Source organism: Pteropus vampyrus, unplaced genomic scaffold (genome assembly GCF_000151845.1).
Source record: "Pteropus vampyrus isolate Shadow unplaced genomic scaffold, Pvam_2.0 Scaffold135, whole genome shotgun sequence".
Lineage (NCBI taxonomy): Eukaryota > Metazoa > Chordata > Mammalia > Chiroptera > Pteropodidae > Pteropus > Pteropus vampyrus.
The window spans coordinates 3,106,918-3,126,584 of record NW_011888916.1 but is presented as its reverse complement, the minus strand read 5'-3'; the positions used below and the strand labels follow the sequence as shown (position 1 = coordinate 3,126,584).

General features: G+C 34.3%; 1 protein-coding gene across 2 annotated transcripts in view; it reads right to left on the bottom strand.

The window, feature by feature from the left end:
• Positions 1–48: 48 nt before the first annotated feature.
• The window catches only part of CMPK1 (cytidine/uridine monophosphate kinase 1), a 27,809-nt gene continuing 8,190 nt past the window's right edge, over positions 49–19,667 (bottom strand). The window contains exons 2-6 of one of the 2 annotated variants that reach the window (XM_023535004.1): positions 14,144–14,248; positions 5,070–5,216; positions 1,738–1,890; positions 432–508; positions 49–184 (exon numbers count right to left, since the gene is read on the bottom strand). In XM_023535004.1, the coding sequence (XP_023390772.1) occupies positions 64–184; positions 432–508; positions 1,738–1,890; positions 5,070–5,216; positions 14,144–14,182 (537 nt within the window). In that variant the 5' untranslated portion in view covers positions 14,183–14,248 and the 3' untranslated portion in view covers positions 49–63. The remainder of the gene's footprint in view (positions 185–431; positions 509–1,737; positions 1,891–5,069; positions 5,217–14,143; positions 14,249–19,667) is intronic. The other variant, XM_023535003.1, reaches the window with a different exon arrangement.

The following is a 19,667-nucleotide window of genomic DNA, read 5'->3' as shown; positions in this document are numbered from 1 at the left end:
CATAGTATTTCTCCTAACCTGTGCCCCTTATCCAAATCACATTTTTACTTGACTTTTTTATTTTTAAGGCAGGCGAGGGATACTCACTTCATCAACAGATTTAGAAGCATCTATTTTCTTGACTTTCCCCATTTCTTCATATAAGTCAATAATTGGCTTTGTTGACTGAAGATATGTTTGAATTCTGCCAAAGAAGCAAATATTGCAAGGTTCTAAGTATCCGTCCATTCTCCCCCATGTTATAGGACAGCTCAGAGGACCATACCAGATGTGACCCAACTGACTCCTTTATCACCTTCTTACACAAGCCATTTTACATATTTAAGCATGACATTTTTTTTCTTTCCTGACCAAAATGAGACAAGTATTTAATCTGCTACTCAAATTCCAAACTGAGATTGAGATAGCTATGTGTAAAAACTGCACAGTACCTCTTTTCTAAGCTCTCTCTGTTGTCATCACTCCTACCACTGCTCTTTCCCCTCTCAAGACATCGTTCAACACAGATCTAAAAAGAGAAATAAATGAAAAAATATTTTTTAAAAAAAGATATGAATTTGTCATTCTTTTAACCTGAAAAGAAAATGTTTGAAGTTTAAAAAAAAAAACAAAACGCTGCATTAAACCCAATGTGTCTAATTCATTAATCAACATGCAAAGTCCATTTAAATTTAAACATGTGGTTCAATTTATATAAACTAGGCTAAATAAGTACAGAGTATAATAAGAATTCATTCATGACTCAGTTTTTCCTGTGCATTTTTTTTTTCAAACCGCAATAAAAAGAAGATCTGTATGTGTAGGGTTCCATCTAGGATATATTATTAACTTATTAGGTATGAATTACATGCCTCAAACTTTGTTCTATTTTTGCTTACTTTTCAATAATTCCATAAATACCTAAATATTTAAGAATCAACATATTTGCATTTGAATAAACTATCCCTTGTTAATCGTGAATAAACATTCCTTAGTTATAAAGCTGTGGTAACATTCTAAAGTTAACTTTGAAGAATAAGTGAAAACATATTTTTGGGGGTTGGAAAAAGAGTTACATTTTAAAACAACTCAAAGCCTGCAGCAAGTCCCTCCACCAGAGGCACATCTGCAATTCAACCTAAGAAGAACCAACTTCCTTCAAGGCTTCAAGTACTACAGATTTTTATTCTTTCAGGCTGTTGGCATTCACTTAATAAAGTTTACAGGTGTCAGTCAGGACTTTCAATTAAATAATTCTGAGAAATTCATCTAGTTATTCAAAGGCATGTCTGAGTATGTTACTAGAAATGCCAGAAAGAAAAAGAACTCTTTCCTGCTTTTTTCCAAGATCATCTTACTCTGAGAAGACAAATCAGGCTGCCTTGTATGTTCCCTTAAAACCAAAAGTTTCCCCAACTTCCCAGAAATGTGTTTCCTTTCCAAATAAACAACCATCCTAAGGCAAGACACTCTCTGATAATAGTGCATACTAAGTAATATTACCTAACATTGGACAAGTCAATTCTTACTTAAAAACAAAGAAAAATGAAACAAATTCTTGTTATTTTGAAAATAACGCTAATTTTAAGTCCACGAGGTTGATGTCAAATAGTGTTTAACATTCCAACAGCAAGACAGTGCTGTTCTGATCACCCAGTGTCCCAATTCAAAAAAGTACTGCTGCCAATATAAAATGTAAATATAATTTAAAAAATCACTTTTTATTTCTCTAACAGTTGACCATCGTTTCTTTCTTACCTCATTATTACAATCGAAAAACAGAACAAAAGCTACATCTGCCTTCCCATCCATGGTCTTGTTCCAACCTTGAAGGTTGTCTTGATTTCTTGGAAACCCATCAATCAAGAATTTATTCTTCTGAGCATTGGCAGCCATTGTCTGATCCATTTCCTAAAGGAAAAGGAAGATTTAAGGTCAACACTACATTAACAAAATGCAATTTTTTAAGCTGCGTGGTGGATATATTGGCGTCTGTTTTATTATTATTCTTTAAATCATATGTAAAGAGTGAAGGATACATAGAAAAAAAGACTTTAAGGAAATGATCCAAAGTATTAATATAATTGCCTTGAGTGGAAATATGGGTATGTACCCTTACCCCATTTTATACACATACACTCACAATTTTTTTCTGTAATTTCTGAATTCTCTGTAAGCACAAATTACTTTCACATATACATTCACAAAGTTATAACCAGTAAAAAAAGAAAAAATAAACATTAACCAATATCTTTGCTCTAGTCAGTAGAGACCCTATCTTGCCTTCTCTTCCTTCTTCCCAAGTCATTTTGCTGTGGTGGGAAGTATACTACTATAGGTACTCAGATTCTCAAGTCCAATTGCAAAAAGTTTTGGACAAATATAAAGATATTGCTAGCATTAATTATTAGTGTAGGAATCATTTTTCTTTTTAACTGAAGCTAATTAAACCTAAATGTCACTGGCTACTCTAAAACACAGGCAGCAAAGGAAACACATTCAGAAAGTTAGTAAGAGAAACACATTTCACCATCCTCTATGGAAGTCTGAATTTAAGTAGAGTGTGGGAATACGTGAATAGGAGATAAGCTCTCTAATTTCCAAATCCTTACCACTACCAACCACCATGGCATAAGCACAGACGCATTACTCTGACAAATGCCAGAGGAGCTTCTATTTCAAGGGAAACCGATATCCAGTCCCCTCCATGTTCAAACTGTTTCCTAGTTCAAGAACAATGGCTGTCAGAACCCCTGATTCATTTCTGAGGGCTGTCTTTATCCCAGCATCTTGCTTCTCCATATTCACAAAACTTCCACAGAACACTATTAGGCCTCTGCTATAGCATTTCTACCCCAATTACGGTAGTGAAAGATATATTAAGAGGTACATAAATATTCTACTTACTCAACACACATTTATTTGAGGCCTACTTGGGGGAACATGAGGAGCAAGGTCATGGCCCATGGGGAGCTCAGTCTAGTGGGTGACAAATACGTAAGTAAATATGCTAAGTTCTAGGATGCTAGGATAAAACGAAGAAGCAAGCACAAAGTACCTGGAAACTCAGAGAAAGCTTTACCTAAGAGGTGGCAGCAGAGCAGAAATGGTACTTCAGACGGTATAAACTAAATGAATAAAGGCTCAGAAATGAGAAAGCATGACAGCTTTGATGAATCTGAAGTAAGCTGGTACAGCTGAATCTTAGGATGTGTGTAGAAAGCGGTGGGAGCCATGACATAGAAAGTATGTAGGGGAAAGATTAATGAAGAACTTGTTATGCCACCCTAAAGATTTGGTTTTTATTCTGGAAGCACTGAGGGATTTTAAGCAGAAGAATATGCTCACATCACCTTTTAGAAAACAATCACCCTGCACCATGAAGGATGAATTAGAAGGGGAAAAGGATGTTTAAGGCAAAAAAGACTAATGAGGAGGCTCTAGTGATGGTCAAGAAGAAAAGAGGATCTGAACTAAGGTGATAATGGTAATACAAAAAAAAGACTAATAGTAGAGAATTAAGAGGAAGATAAATGGAAGGATTTGCTCACTGAATGGATTTTAGAAATAGAAGAAGTGAAAAATATAGGAGGGCACCCAGACTTCTGGCTTGGGCAGCTGGGTAGACGGTAGAAACATTAACTGGGACAGGATATAGAGGCGATCACATTTTAGATGAAACATTCAGTCTGTGACATGTTGATTTTGAGATACCTGTTAGACATTCAGATGGATGCCTAGTAGTTCGTTAGAAATATAGGTCTGGAGTTCAGAAAAATGATTTGTGCTAGAGCTTTGGATTTCGGCATCAATAGCGCAGTGAAAGCCTTGGGTATGGCTAAAACCATCCAGCAAGAAATAAATAAAATGAGGGGAGAACCAAGGATGAAACCCCGAGAAGCATATGGTTTAAGAAACTTGCAGAAGAACTATCAAAGGAGACATTAAGAAATAGCAGTTATTGAAGTGGGAAAAGAATCAAAAAAAGAAATGGTGTCACAGAAACCAAAGGAATGAGATTCAAAAAGACAGTAAGGAGAATTAAACTCTATAAGAAAAATGACTAAAAATATCCCCCAGATTTGATAGAGAAGCAAGAACATCAGCAAGAACAGTTTCGATGAAGATGACTAGTTTCAACAGTTTTCAATAGAAACTGACTGCAAAGGGATGAAGAGTAGAAAGTGAAAAAGTAAAAATTGTAGACTAGTCTTTCGCAATGTTTAGCTCTAAGGCAGAGGAAGGGCATTATAACCAGAGAATAAGGAAAGAGGATTTATTTACTTTGAAATGAAAGCAGGTTACTCCAATCTCTGAGACAAGAGACAAGAATGTGTGTGATGAGCTACTCCTCATCCTCAAGCTTCTCCGATTCCATCCAGATGCTCACATCAATCTTCAACTATTTCTTGCTGTTTCCACTGTTGCATTTCTCCTTCACTCTTTCTTACATGTGAAAATACCTATTAATGACTACAGTCTTGGGAATCTATAGTGGAGAGTTATCATGAAAATGCAAGGTATCTCATATTTTAATTTGATAGCTGTTAGTCTTAGCATTTCACAATGAAGATGGTGATGCAGGTACCAGAAAAGAAGATATCAAGACTGAGGGAATAGCAACAACGGAAAGGTCACAGGAGAGAGGGAGAAAGGGAAGGGGGGATGGGGAGGGAAGGAAAGGAAATTTATAAGAAAATAGAAAAGGGAAAGGAGGAGGAGAAAGAGAAAAAGAAGAAGAAATAGAAATGAAAAGAAACCGATATCCAGCTCTCTTGGTGTTCAAACTGTTTCCTAGTTCCTCAAAAACAATGGCTGTCAGAACCTCTGTCTGAATGTTGGGAGGGGTCAAGTGGAGCTGAAGCTGTAGTATTTGTCACCCACTAGACTGTAGCTGATCCGAGATGAAGGCAGAGAATGCCTGCTACTACCCAACTTCTTCCCAGGTGAAAGTAAGTCAAATACATGGCCATTTTCTACAAGCAAGAAATTCAATACCCTGATTTTTTTCTTTACTTAAAAAAAAAAAAGGTAGATTTAATTTCTTATTTTCTTGCTGGTTTAAATTGGTTGGCATTCATACTCCTTACCCTCTTTAACAGACTGATGGTTATTTCAACTGGCACAATCCTTCCATCTTTAATGTACTTTTCAATGAGTTCACCATACTGTGAATTTGGGTTCTTCCTTTCATCACGAAGAAGTTCTCCTGCAGAAAGGTGTGTATAGCCATAATTCTGAAAGAAACAACACACAGGAAAAAAATCAGTATACATTCAACCCAGTGGTAGAACTATTGTTTTTTTCCCTTCATGTTAATTTCTAGGTTCCAATTTTTCTTACAATAAAAAAGCTTTGCTTGTATATTTAATAAATAATTTATAAGTTTAAGAGATATTTCATACAATTTCTTGGTTTGCTTTAAAAAATGTCCCTAACCTACATAGGGCATGGAAGCTATAATGTTCACAAAACACAAAATCATCCCCAAATTTATCTAAATATTAAAGACTTTAATATCTCATCGTACTCCTCCCAAAACACAATCAACATTTAAATGTTGATTTAAACATTTAAACATTAATAATGTTCAAAGAAGTGCCTAAAAAAAATCTATACAATTCAAGGCAAAAAAAAAAAAAAAACCCCAAAAATCTTGGGTTGGCTGTACCCACCTTCCATAAAATCTGCTTCCCTTCCTTAAATCCAGCATGTCTAAATTGAACTCATCAGCATTTAAACAAACCCCATTCTTCTGTACTATTCCCGTTCTCAGTAAACAGCACAAGTCCTACCTCCTTCACAAAATTACCTTTCCTCATCATTCCCAAGAGTTGTCACATAATCAAATAGCGTCTTAGAGTATCACTGTCTTTCTACCTAGACCAGAATCTTCCTAACTAGTCTCAAAAGTCCAATTCTTCTTCTCTATTTGCAACTAGATAGGTCTCATATTAAAATGAGAATATGATTATCTATTTTATAAGTCAGTGGTGATTATTAAATGAGATAATATACAGAAATTGCATACCAGAGAGCCTGACACAGAGTGGGGGATAAAAGCCATCAATTATCTTATTTTAAATAATCTAGAAGCATTTTTATATTTCATATATATGTGTATATATATATATATACACACACACCATTTTTATATTATAATGTGTGTGTATGTATTCACTTAATGGTTTTGACAGATAGACTAATTAAGGGGCTTAAGGGAGATAATAGAACCATAAAATCTACTTTTAAAATGTTTTTACTCTCAAATGTCAGGACACTCGGAACTATATTCAATGATCAATTATAACAATCATCCCAAATTTTTAAGACTTCTTAAATGAGTTTTTATCTTATCCATAGTAAGTTAAATTTTATCTTTAATTTCAATGTTAAGATTTGAGGCAGCCCACATTTCTACCCACATTTTAGAGTGTTTCAATTGTATATTTTACAAAAAGTCTTTCAGCTGTCCAGGTGAGTTTTCTGTTTTTTTTTTTTTTTTTTTTTTTTTTTTAGATTGCAAAAGCCATATATTCTCTATCCCTTTTCTATTTTGAAAAATTATTGGCTAAACTTATTCTTGCTTACTAAAGGAAACTAACAGTGAGGTATTCAGCAAAGGGAAACAAATTCTAAATAGTTTGTTTGCTGACTAACATTGGATATAAAGTTTGGTGAGAATAAACAAAAACCATATCATTCATGTCTCTCTTAGTCATACAGCATCTTTCATTAGGAGAAATGATCAAAAGTGTATTTAGTTGTTGTAATAGGCTTCTAAAAAATTCCCATCATTTAAAGAAAATGGAAATATGAAAGTGTTTAATTATTTAAACTGTGACTTTAAAAATTATTTTCACACCACACCATTTTCAAATGTCTACTTTGATCACTAAGTATAAGAGAACTTTTGAAAGATGGGTGTGGAAAAGACTTTTAAAAAAATGAGATGTGACCTACTTTCCCATTTACTCTGTACAATTTTCAAAAAGCATTTCGCATGTACTGTCCACAAAAATTTCATTTCCCACTGCTTACTTTGACTCCTGCTTGGAAGTCTATGCTTGCCGGACGCTCTCATCTGGTCTAGAAATTACAGCATATGGTAATATTGAATAAATGCAGAGACAAACAGCACTAAACAATGGCAAATGCTCAGTGAAACACCAATACAAATTGCTCTGTACAAATTGCCTCTGTTGTATGAACAACATAGACATTTAGAAGCCCAGCTTGTAATTTAGAAATTAGTATGTACACTGTTTCCCGACATTGCAGAGCTCAAATTTGCAATCTTCATACTGTATTAAAATGGGTTTTGGCATATCACTTTTTTAAAAGAGAAAGTAGTTATAAATTGTAGAGGTATATAAATGACATTTTTAAAACAATTACACGGTTTGTCAAAAGAGAGAGAGAACAACTTTATCTGCAAAGTCCAAGGAGACAAGCAATCTAAATAAATATAAAAATGTCAAACCTATACATGTATCTATTTCTCATCCACTTCCATTTTTTAAAAAAGTTTTTATTTACCACTTACTTTTTTATACTATATTTTTCTTAAGGATTTGCTGAAGCTTTCTTTCCTCTTAACCACAGAGTTTGTATAACAAAAAAGCAACTATCAGTTACATACTAGTTATTATAGGATCTTACTAATAACTACACTTTAAAGTACATGCTTTCAAAGCATTCTGCTGTCATTAAGTAGTCACTGTTGCCAATTTTGAGAAAAGCAAGAACAGCTATATCCCAGGTTTAACCAAAACTTTTTTACATTCTCTGAAATTTCCTAGCAATTAAAACCTAGTGATCACTAACTGTACTCTTAAGAGCAACATTAAAACCACAGCAGGTTATAAATACTATAAACTATAATAACTACAGTTACAAGCTACTATTCAGCTAAAAACAGTAGTTTTATAGTTGCAAATGTATAAACTCAATTCATTTAGAGTAACTGTTTAAATGTTTCACTTTCATTTTCTCATTTAAGAAGTTGAAAAACAAGTCAATAACTTATGAATCACATACTAAGATCTGGAGTAAGAAAAAAAGCATCATGTTTTCAACAAATACAAAATGGTACTCTGTATTACTACAAGTAATACAGGCAAATGTAGAGAATTTTATGGTATGATATCTCAATCATCTTGATCAATTTAGTTCACTTCTTAGCAATTGTCTTTCCTTCTTTCTAAATTTAGTAATGTGGTTCTATGTGAAAAAAAAATAAAAACAAAATAACAAATAAACAGTTCAAGGTACAAATGATGCGTAAATGGCAAGTCCTTGGAGGCAAGAAGAGATCCACATGCCAGGCGGCAATTCCTGGTATTGTGTCAATGAGAAAGTGCCATGGGACTGCTACTGAGCCTTACATTACATAGTGGGAATATAACATCAAGATAATAGATATAAATACATTTTTAAAGCAAATTATTGAGTTAAAACTATTGGGTGTCCTTTACACAGTTCACACATCTATGAAGCATTTAAGACTAAGTTTACTTTGCATTCCCTATAAGATTAGTGAACCCTAAAATCTAAATTCTGGTTATCTACTACCAGTAATGTGCCTACAGCAGAACACCCGGAAATGCTGCAGGTACTATCCCAAACTATCCAGAACTTACCAGTCTGGTACTTGTTGCAAACAATAGATTTAGAGCCTACAGCATCCCAGCAACACTTTATGTAAGGCTATCATTTATTTCAAAGGCATTTGCAATAGAACTTTTTCCTATTATGCTAAATGAGATGTCTGGTAAGAACGTGGGGAACTTACTTTTCAACTGTAAGAACAGCTACACGCGTATAGGTAGTATTTAAAACTGGCCAACTGTTTAGGGTTCCTTCCAGTTCACCCAAAGAGGGTTAGAAAAGGGTTTTTCCTATCATCATTATTAAAGAAAGGTTAACATTAGGGGGAAAAAAAAAAAAAAAAAAAGACTATCCAGTGGAAGAAAAGCTAAGTGCAATATTTGACTTAAATTGCTAACAGATTTTCAATCTCATTTTTAGACTGCTCTCATTGTATTTCCAAATGTATGCACTGCATTTGGCCATGCCTACTTAATTGCAAATCTACCTATTAATATAAACTACAAAAGTTATAAACTCAGCTAAATCTCTTAAGCAAAAAGCTTTAAATTAACAGACTCCAAATTAACATGAAGCATACTTCTTTCTCTAATTAAAGAGTGTTATTTTAAAAGCTTACATCTGCAAAGGAGAAAAGAGGATACATATAAATCAACTATAGACAATTATAGCGCTATTTCATTTTCCTCAATGTTTGGCTCTTCATGTAAGAAAATCTTAATTCAGGCAACAGCTAGAACTTATTTTAAATTCATATGTATTTATGGAGTGTCTACAAGGCACCAGGCAACGTGATGATTCAGGGAAGGTAAAAGGTTATATTCAAAAAGGATGTCATAATGACTTGCATTTATAAAGTAACTTGAGCCCTCATGTTAATTAATAAAGGCAATTCTTCATATTTGCATAACTTTCCCTAAGGAATTCAGTCTTTACCAGCAACTGTCTGCTTGGGGAAGAAGCTGATTCTTCAGAGGCAGTGGCAAGAAGACAAAACAATAAATAAAACGTAAAGAAAGGATGGGTTAGAAGCCACCAAAGAGGTTGTTTCCTCATTTGTGTAGGCCTGGATATCCCTTTAACATTTTGCAAAAGGCTTCTCAGGTAATTGAGGATTTTGGTATCTTATATACATAATAAATGGCCCCTATAGCAAACTGTGAATTGAAATTTTCACCTTCCAATTTCGTTCCAGTTGGTCATTTCCAGTATTTTTATTTCTTTTAATTCATCTCAGGCCTTCTGAACCAATCTGCTTTCCTTATATTAGAAGTGGATAGAAAATGGCTAAAAATGAAGACCAGGCCCAGAAACCTCAGGAATTCCAAGAGCTCAGGGGCAATAATTTGAAAACTTCTAACATTGATGGATAGGCACAGAGGTCTTGTTAATTTCAGGAAAATACTCATCTGATCTTGTTAATTAAATTATCAATTCTTACAGTCACAGCAGAGCCTGCAAACAACACACTCATATTACTACAACCCAAATATTGTTGCAGGTGGTCTAAGAGCCTAAAATTCAGTTAATTCAGTTCCTGTGAGAATACTCAGAGGATATACGTCAAACCACTCAGCTGCAGCCTTAGCCACTGCTCTTTCAACTTATGAAAGAGAGGTTTCTTAAACAGTAAGCAGGCCCAACTCTACTTATTTCTTATTTTAAAAAGGTAGATAACATTAAAATGAAAATATCATTTTACCCAGGAATACCAAAAGAAAGTCACCCTAAGAGATATACTCGAGAAAGAGCCTCATCACAAAATAACCACAATATTTTAATACATCAGGTTCTCTTTGAGAAATAGAATTTATTTGGATTTATGAATCAACACTTGAGAAAAATACATAAAGGACACCAAACTCTGAATAATAGATGCAAATATGACCGTCAAATATCTGCGAAATTACCAAACTAATGCAGGAATGCATTTAAAGAAGCACGTAGAATTCAGCAAAGATCACAAGAACATAAGAACCTTGCATGAAGTCATATACCCATAACACTGAACCAGAAGTTAAAAGATAAGGGGGTTTTATAACTAAACTCTGTCACAACCCCGTGTGACACTGGGAAATTTATTTAACCTTTCTTATACTTCAGTTTCTTCATTTGTAAAATAAAAATAGCATTTATACTATCAGAAATAACAGCCATACACAGCAAATATCATTATTAGTTGTTACAACTAGACGCATCTCCTGAAGAACATACTCCTAAAAAACGTGGTCTACGCTACTAGATTCAAGACCTACTGTGAGAATACTCAGATATATCAGGGAGGAGTCAGACAAACTCATACAGGTTATTCCTGGAGCAAAGTCCAAAATAATCAATGGCTAAACTACAAATTACATATGAATAAAGGAAAAGAACCACCAAACTGACTCAACAGCAAATGAAAAAATACAAGAAAAGAGCAAAGTCAAAGAATAACTACAAAACACGTAGAGTATGATACAACAAAATCCAATTCACTCTGCAAATAGCCTCAAACACAGAGGCTCCAAAAACTGGCATCGTGGATATATTTGAGTACATTAAAAAATTTATGAGAACCAACAAGAATTTACCCTGCTTACTATCTTCTTATAAACAAGGGCTTTCCAACCAACTAAAAATGACTAATCAAAAAATATACATATTAAAAAGATCTTATTTAAGTCAATTATACCTCGATTTTTAAAAAAATCCTAATCAAAACAGCAACAAAGATTTAAATTTAGGGATGAACCTAAAACTAATGTAAAAACTCTATGAAGAAACTAGAAACACTTAAAACCAGTATTATAAAAAGAAGGTATTCTGTGTTCCTGGATAGATTCAGTACTGTAAATATTTAAATTTTCTACAAATTATAAATTTATTGCAATCTCAATTAAAATTCCACTGGGATTAATTTTTTTAATAAAACTTGATGAGTTCATTCTCTGGTTTATCAGAGTAAATGTGAGAGAATGGCCAAAACTGAAAATATTAACAACTACAAATAGGAATTTGCCCTACCAATCATATATATTGTCCTAACAGGCATAAAATAATATACAGCTATAGTAATTAAAACTGTTTAATACTGATATAAAAATAGACAAGCAGAACAATGAAACTCAACAGAGTCCAGAAATAGACCCAAGTACAAATGGGAATTCAATAAGTGATAGAATCAGCATCTAAAAATCAATGAGGAAAAGATGAACTATTTAATAAATGATACCTGTGCAACTGCCTACCCATCTGGGAAAAAATTAAATTAGATCCCTGCATCATATCATATGCAAAACTAAATTCCAGGTGAATTAAAGTTCAAAACAACACAATACAAGCAAAAAGCCCTATGATAGTACTAGAGGAAAATATCATAAGATAGGGAAAGGCATTCTGAAACAAGAACCAAAACAGCTAAAAATTATGTTTGACCATGTAAATAATAAAAACTTCTGAAGAAAGATATAAATATTATCAAATGACAAGCAACCGCTTGGAAGCAAATGTTTCACCATACAAAGGTGACAGGGTATAATAAATACATTGTATATAAAGAGATCCTACTAGCAAATAAAGAACAAAACTCAATACAAAAATGAGCAAAGGATAAGAACAAACAATTCACATAAAAGAAAAAAAAGGACAGGTGCTCAACCTCATCAGTAATCATGAAAATGCAAATTAAACAATGTGGTTCCATTTCCCACCCATTAGATGAGTTCAAATAAAAAGATACATCTGGCGATGACAAAGATAGGAGCCTTTTTAGAGGGCAATTTGGCAGAGTCTATCAAAATTTGTTTGCATACCCTTTGGCTTAGTAATTCCATTTCCAGGAATTGTGCTAACTGAAACAGCTGCAGGCGTGCACAGTTATATGTACATAAATGTTCACACCATCAATTGTAAGTAAAAAATCTAAATGCCCACCAATATATAAATGGCTAAATAGAGTACTGTATATATTATGAATGAAGTAGAGTTATCTATATGTTCTGATATGAAAAGCTATCCAAGATATGCTGTTAAGCAAAAAATGCACATCACAAAATAATAGGTAATGAGTATGCACACATGTGCACATGCATTATATCTGTCTATAAATACATCAAAAAAGGATCAGAAAAGCAGACATAAAAAAGCTGATAAATGATTACATAAGGAGAATAGGCTGAGTTTAAGAACTTTTGCTTTTTACTTTATATACTTTCAAACTGTTTGCATCTTTTACAACATACATATATACATTTTTTAAAGCTTTATTTAAAAAACCACATATACTATCTACACATCTCTAAATGGCAACTACCACAAAGTAAGATTAATGACTTAAATGTTTTACTAATATCAAATTCTAAGAGAACAGCAAAATGAAATTCAAAGTAGCCTCACAATAAGGATAAAAATCCCTATATAGAAAACATCACCTGATTTCACGAAGAAAAGGAAACAGTACCTGCACTATCAAAAACTTATTTAAAATTTAAAACTAAATCGCTGCAGAGAATAGCAGCAAAAATCAATTCAAACGTTTGGAAAAAATCTCTGGAAAGTGATCCAGTCCTGAAACAAAGGAGAAACAAAAGTATAATATAGCAACACAGAAACACACTGTATGGGCATGAAGTCAAGAGTTATAGAAGGAGACAGAAAACAGTCCAGTTTTATAGCCTAGAACCAGATGGAAATTTAGACATACTTAGTTGGGAGGATCCAAAAGGCACAGCAGCAAAGGTTTAAAAGGAAACGTATTTTAATGAAGCCCTACTCTAGACACTAGAGTTCAAAATTATAAGCAAGATGTTCTGGAAATGACACCTCCACAGCAAAGGCAATATACACTACTTCTGGTCTCCAGTCCAACTCCTTGGAGTGCTTTCAGAACTTTATTGTGCCATGCAACTTCTCTCAACTAATTTTTTAGAGAAAATTAATCTTGCTTAGAAACAAAGAATTACCTTCATTTTTAGTCCATCAACCTGTGCTAACAAGTGTGCAAAATCATTATTTGGCTTTAAAAAGTAGTACGTTTTATTTATTTAGTTTTTGCATAAAATTTACCTTCATGAATTCATTTTGCTCAATCAAAAGTGAAAGTCAGTATAAGAATATACATTTCTGTTAAGTATAGCCATCAAATCCTAGCCCAGCCTGGGATTTAATGTTGACCATGGATAAATAAATCCATTTATACAATGTAGAGCAGAATACTATAAGGGAATCCTGTTTCTTGATTAGAGCCTAACTTCTTCATGTAAGGGAAATGTCCTAAAAAGTGGTAAGCTTATGGGAAATTTTCATGGAAAATTTTCTTTCCTGCCATGACTACACAACAGGAAGAATGCGGAAACCATTTTGCGAAATGGCCAACTTCTCTCTCTCTACCTAGTCTGATTTAACATGGATCCAATTATGCTCTGGAATCAGTCAAGGAAGTAAGAAGAAACTGTTACTTCTACTCTTCATTTCCATCTACCATTATCCCCTTTCTTCCACCCCCAACTCTCAGTCCCAGAACAATACAGACACTTACCAGTTATACTTCTTTTGTAGTTTTGGAGTCACTTACCGGTCTTTTAATCTCAGCACCACAAGCAATAGAAAGCATACTATGTTCTAATGTGCAAGATGTAAGACCTCATCAAAATTAAAAACTTCTGTGCTTCCAAGGCCACTACCAAGAAAATGAGAAGACAAACCACAGGATGGGAGAAAATATCTGTAAATCATATATCTGGATAAGGGACTTGTATCTAAAATATATAAACAACTTTACAACTCAATAATGAAAATATAAATAACCCAATTTTAAAAATAAGCAAAGACAATTTTTAAAATGCAATATCTGGGGGTGGGGGGGAGGACAAAGGATCCAAATAGACATTTCTCCAAAGAAAATGTACAAATAACCAGTAAATACTGAAAAGTTGCTCAAAAGCATTAGTCATCAGGGAAATGCAGATCACAAGGATAATAAGATACCACTTTACTTCCACTATGATGGAACTCTCATACCCTGCAGGTGGGAATGTAAATGGTGCAGCCACTTTGAAAGTCACACAATTCCTCAAAAGGTTAAATATAAAATTTTTGCACATCATATATCTAATATGGGCTTAATATCTAGACTATAAAAATAATTCCCATAACTCAACAACAAAAAGACAAACAAAATTTAAAAATGGGTCAAGACATGAATTGACATTTCTCCAAAGAAGATATACAAATGGCCAAGTAGATGAAGATGCTCACATCATTAGGGAATTGCAAATCAAAACCACAATACCACTTCACACCTACTAGAATGGTTATAATTAAACAAACAGAAAATGGCACCCTCGAACACCGATGGTGGGAAGGTAAAATGGTGCAGCTGCTGTGGAACAGTGTGGTGGTTCCTCAACAAGTTAAATAGAATTATCATATGACCTACCAATTCCACTCCTAGCTACATACCCAAAAGAACTGAAAACAGGGATTCAAGCGATGTCTGTATGCCAATGTTCATTGCAGCATTATTTACAATAGCCAAAGGCATAAGCAGGCTATGCCCAAAAACAGATGAATAAACAAAATGTGACATCTACATACAAGTTAACACTATTATAGTCAGTCATAAAAAGGAATGAAGTTCCCATACATACTAACATGGATGAACCTTGAAAACATTATACTAAGTAAAAGAAGCCAGACATGAAGGGACAAATATTGTTTGATTCCACTTGGAGCACCTGAAATAGGCAAATTCATAAAGGCAGAAAGTGGATTAGAGATTACCAGGAGGTGGGGGAAGAGAAGAATGAGGAGTTATTGCTCAATGGTACAGAGTTTTTCTCTGGAGTAATGGAAAAGTTTTAGAAATAGTGGTGATGGTTGCACGACATTGTAAATGCCATTAATGTCACTAAATTGTACACTTAAAATGGTTAAAATAGCAAATTTCATGTTTTATATTGCCGCAATTTTTAAAAATTAATAATGTAATGTATCAAAATCATTAAATCATACACTTTAAATGGGTGAATTGTACGGTATATGAATTACTATACTTAATCAAGTTATTTCTTAAAAAATAGAATACAATCTGAAAAATTAGAAACAAAATTTCAACAATTAAATAATGTACCTAATCTATAGACTACAATGGGAATATAATGCTCCCCAAAACCACTTTTACCCAAATTACTCTTTGATCTCTTTTCTACAGATCTTTTCTAAAACAATAAATGTTACCATTTACATACTTACTGTTATGTACTGTGCTAAACACTGTAGAAGCATTATCTCATTTCATCTTTATAACAACCTAGTAAAGTTGGCATTATCATCATCACTTTATCAATGAAGATACACAATCCGAAGTTAAGCAACATAGCCATAGGTTGTAGACTGAGATTCAAACAAATATCTGACTTCAAAGCCCTAATATCTTATTTCTAAATATTTTCATTAAAAAATACACAATTGTTCTATTTCAAAAAGCTATTTCTTTTCCACCTTTATACATTCTTTATTACCATTCTGAAGTTCTATGTAAACATAAAATGCAGCAGGAATTTATAATTCCTTGTTGCTCTCATTCCCATAGCAAAAAATGGCAAAGAAGGTACACGTATTCATAGTGGTTTGGATAATTTGCCTCTAGAGTGTAACTACATTGGATTACATGCTATCTAACACTGATGTCTGTGGATATAGACCTGTTTTAGGGCTGGCAAGACTACCTACACTTCCATACCCCTCATTTTACAAAAGGGGAAATGGAGATGAGCTGACTTGCCAGTTAGTGGAGAAGAAACTGACACTTGAAACCAGGTCTCCTGAGTCTCAGTGACTATTATTCCACAGTAGGGCCCTGAGGTAATTCCTAGGTGACAGAGGTGGAGATAGTCTTTTGCCTTCAAGCCTTTGAATATAGAATTTGTTGGTGGAAATTAAAAAGGATACTAAAAGTTGGCGGACTCTACCATTTTGTTGTATCCTAGCATAGAAATAAGATCGGAACTTGATCCGTACAGAGCCAGGCATATTTGACCCACCATTCAGCCTGATTCTGACCATTCCTGCTTCATTTGCTTCATTCTTGCCTTTCTCACTTCCGACACCATTACTGTTTCCACTTTCCACCTGTCTCACCCAATAATCGTTAATCAAGAAACAAAAACTTCCACTATTTAAAAACCTAAATTAACCATTAAGTCATTTCTCAATTACATAAGCAAAACATCATCTGGGCTGTCTACTTCCCGTAGACACCAAGAAAATAGAAATTCATGTTTGTATCTACCAAAACCATACATAATTATAAAGGTAAGTCCTATAGGTCAAATTAAACACAATACTTACCAATGGAAAACATCAATGACTAATTCATTATGGAAGTTCCAAACAAAGTGGGCAAGGAAGCAATCTTTTTTGTAGCCCCATATTAGATAATATTTAATTGCTTGTTGATATAGGATATATCCTAATAATGAATGGAACCAACTTATGAGAAGACAGAAACTAGACATGGAATATATGTTTCATGGAACCCAGTCCTTCAAAGTGAAAGTTTCTGAGAACAGTAGGTAACAACTGGTGCTCTTCCTTTGCTAAAGTGACGTTTTGTTAGCTTTGTTCACCAGACAGCATAAAACTGTCGGCAAACAATAAATATATCCAGTCACACCTGTTCTCTATTAAGTTCTAAATGCTCTTATCATATGTTTAGTCTGTAAAAATGTTCCTGATTTGTTAGGTAAAAGCAACTGAATTGTTAGAGCAAATACATTTTCATATGGCAGCCGAGCTAAAAGCATTAACTTTAAGGTTAACAAGAGTCAGTGTAATCAGGCCAACATGACACAGAGACAGTTATCTCCTGTCTCCACCCTTTTTCTCCTACCTGATCTAAAAGTCCCACTACTAGGACGACTTCTCTGAAATGCTCTTTCAATTCAGAAGGATAATCGTTAAAATACTGTACTCCTAAGGGACTTTGGGAGGTCTTCAGTGACTGCACTCCTCTCCCATTAGCACCTTATCTGGAACAATGTTTAGATTAACCGATTATTGTCACTGACACTTTAACCCAAAGGATGTAAGTCAAGTAGATTTCAAAGGGAGTAAGGAAAAGGGGAAGAACTGATATTGAAGAGGGACTTTGAGCTAGAGTAGACTTAGGCAGAGGTGTCTAATTTTGATACGGGTGGAATATACATATGCATTCAGAGAAATCCCTTCCAGCCCAGCACACTCAACTAGTTGGATGTGTGGGTGAGTGTATTTAAAAGCACGACTGAACTAGTAAAAAATTAGAAGAGTAATTCAGATTTAGATAAATCAGGAAAGCACAAATCCAGAGGACTGAGTGAGTGTTGGAGTTGTGGCTGCCCTGGGATCTTTGCAACTCTGAAATCACTGACGGCTAGAGCCTGGATTTAATGAGCCACAAAGTAGGTAAAGGAGAAAATAACTAAGGCCTATATAGGACTAGGGGTCAGGACAAAGAGTTCCACATAAAGTCAGGACCCCTAAAGGATGACACCCTCAATGCTTGAACTAGAAAAAAAGAACCCACCATGCAGAAAAAAGAGCAAAAACTCCTAACCACAAGTCCAAACTGATTAAAGAAATTCCTAAAGGATATACTTTAAAGAAGGAAAATAATCTCAGAAGGAAGATCTGAGGTACAAAAATAAATGGTGAAAAAATTGGTATGCATGTGAGCTATTCTGCACAAACGTTTCACTTTTGTTATAAAACGTTAACATATTTGTGGGGATTTAAAAAAAGCCAATATAGAATTAAAATCCTGGAAAACAGGATAAAAAATAGAGTTAAGTGTCCTAAGGTATTTGTATTGTTTGGAGGGAGAATAAAAATATTAATATTAGATTTAAATTAAATAATATGTGTGTTTAAAATTTCCAGGGTAGGGTAACCAAGAAAAACAGATTGCACAACTTCTAAAGCAGGGGGAGAAGGGTAAAAAAATCTCAAATCAAAAGAAAGGGGGGCGAATAGGTAAAATTAACACAGAAAGAGAGGATAATGATAATAAAAATGATAGCTAACATTATATAAGACTTACCATGTGGCAGGCATTTTACACATATTAGCTTATTTAATCCTCACAACACCCCTATGAGGTAGATACTATATATTATTCTCATTTTACTGAAGATGAAACTAAAACATAGAGAGATTAAATGATTTGGCTAAAATCACACTCACAGTTAAGAGTTAGGATGAGAGTCAAATCCAAACAGTCTCACTCTGGAATCCGAACTCTGCATATTGCCTAATAGACACTGCATAGGTATGACACTTGGACATTCATTTGTGCCTTTCAAATCAATTTTTTTTTCAGTCTAATAACTAAGAATGCCTACCAAAGTGTAGCTACTTATACTACTAGACATTTCCTTCATCGGCTATTTATACATAAGCACAGAATAGGCAAGGGGGAAAAGGCAAGTGCTAACATATACAAAGTACGTAATATGTATTAGGCACTGTGCTAGGACATTTTTTTACATGGGTTCTCTTGGTTAATCCTCGCAATCTCCCTGTAGATTAATATCCCAAAAAGCCACACATTTAGGTAACTCACTAAAAGGCAGGAACCCAGGTCTGACTAGCTTCAAAATCTACTTAAAAAACCTTTACTGAGCATCAGTTTATTTATGCCAGACATTGTGCTAGGCAATAAGATATGAGAGTAAATTTAGAAATCCAGGGTTTTCGTGGAGCTTATGGTCTAATGGGAGAGCCTTTTGGTTCCCGGACCCAATTCCAACATGGTGGGGTGGTTTCCCCTACACAATTATTGGATACCAGTGGGCTGTCTGAGAATTCAACTCAGTTCTGACATGACTCACCCAGAGATGGCAGGTTAAAGGTTCGCTCCTATAAGACTGTCCCTCTACCCCACTTCAAACACCAGTTGAAAAACCACGATGTAATGTGTACTAAACCCAGTCCTCTTGGGTTTTTATGGAGGCTTTTTTACATAGCCATGATTGATTAAATCATTGGCCATTGGTGAGATTCAACCTGCAAGCCCTCTCTCTTCTCCACATATGGGAGCGTGGTAGGAGGTGAGGGCG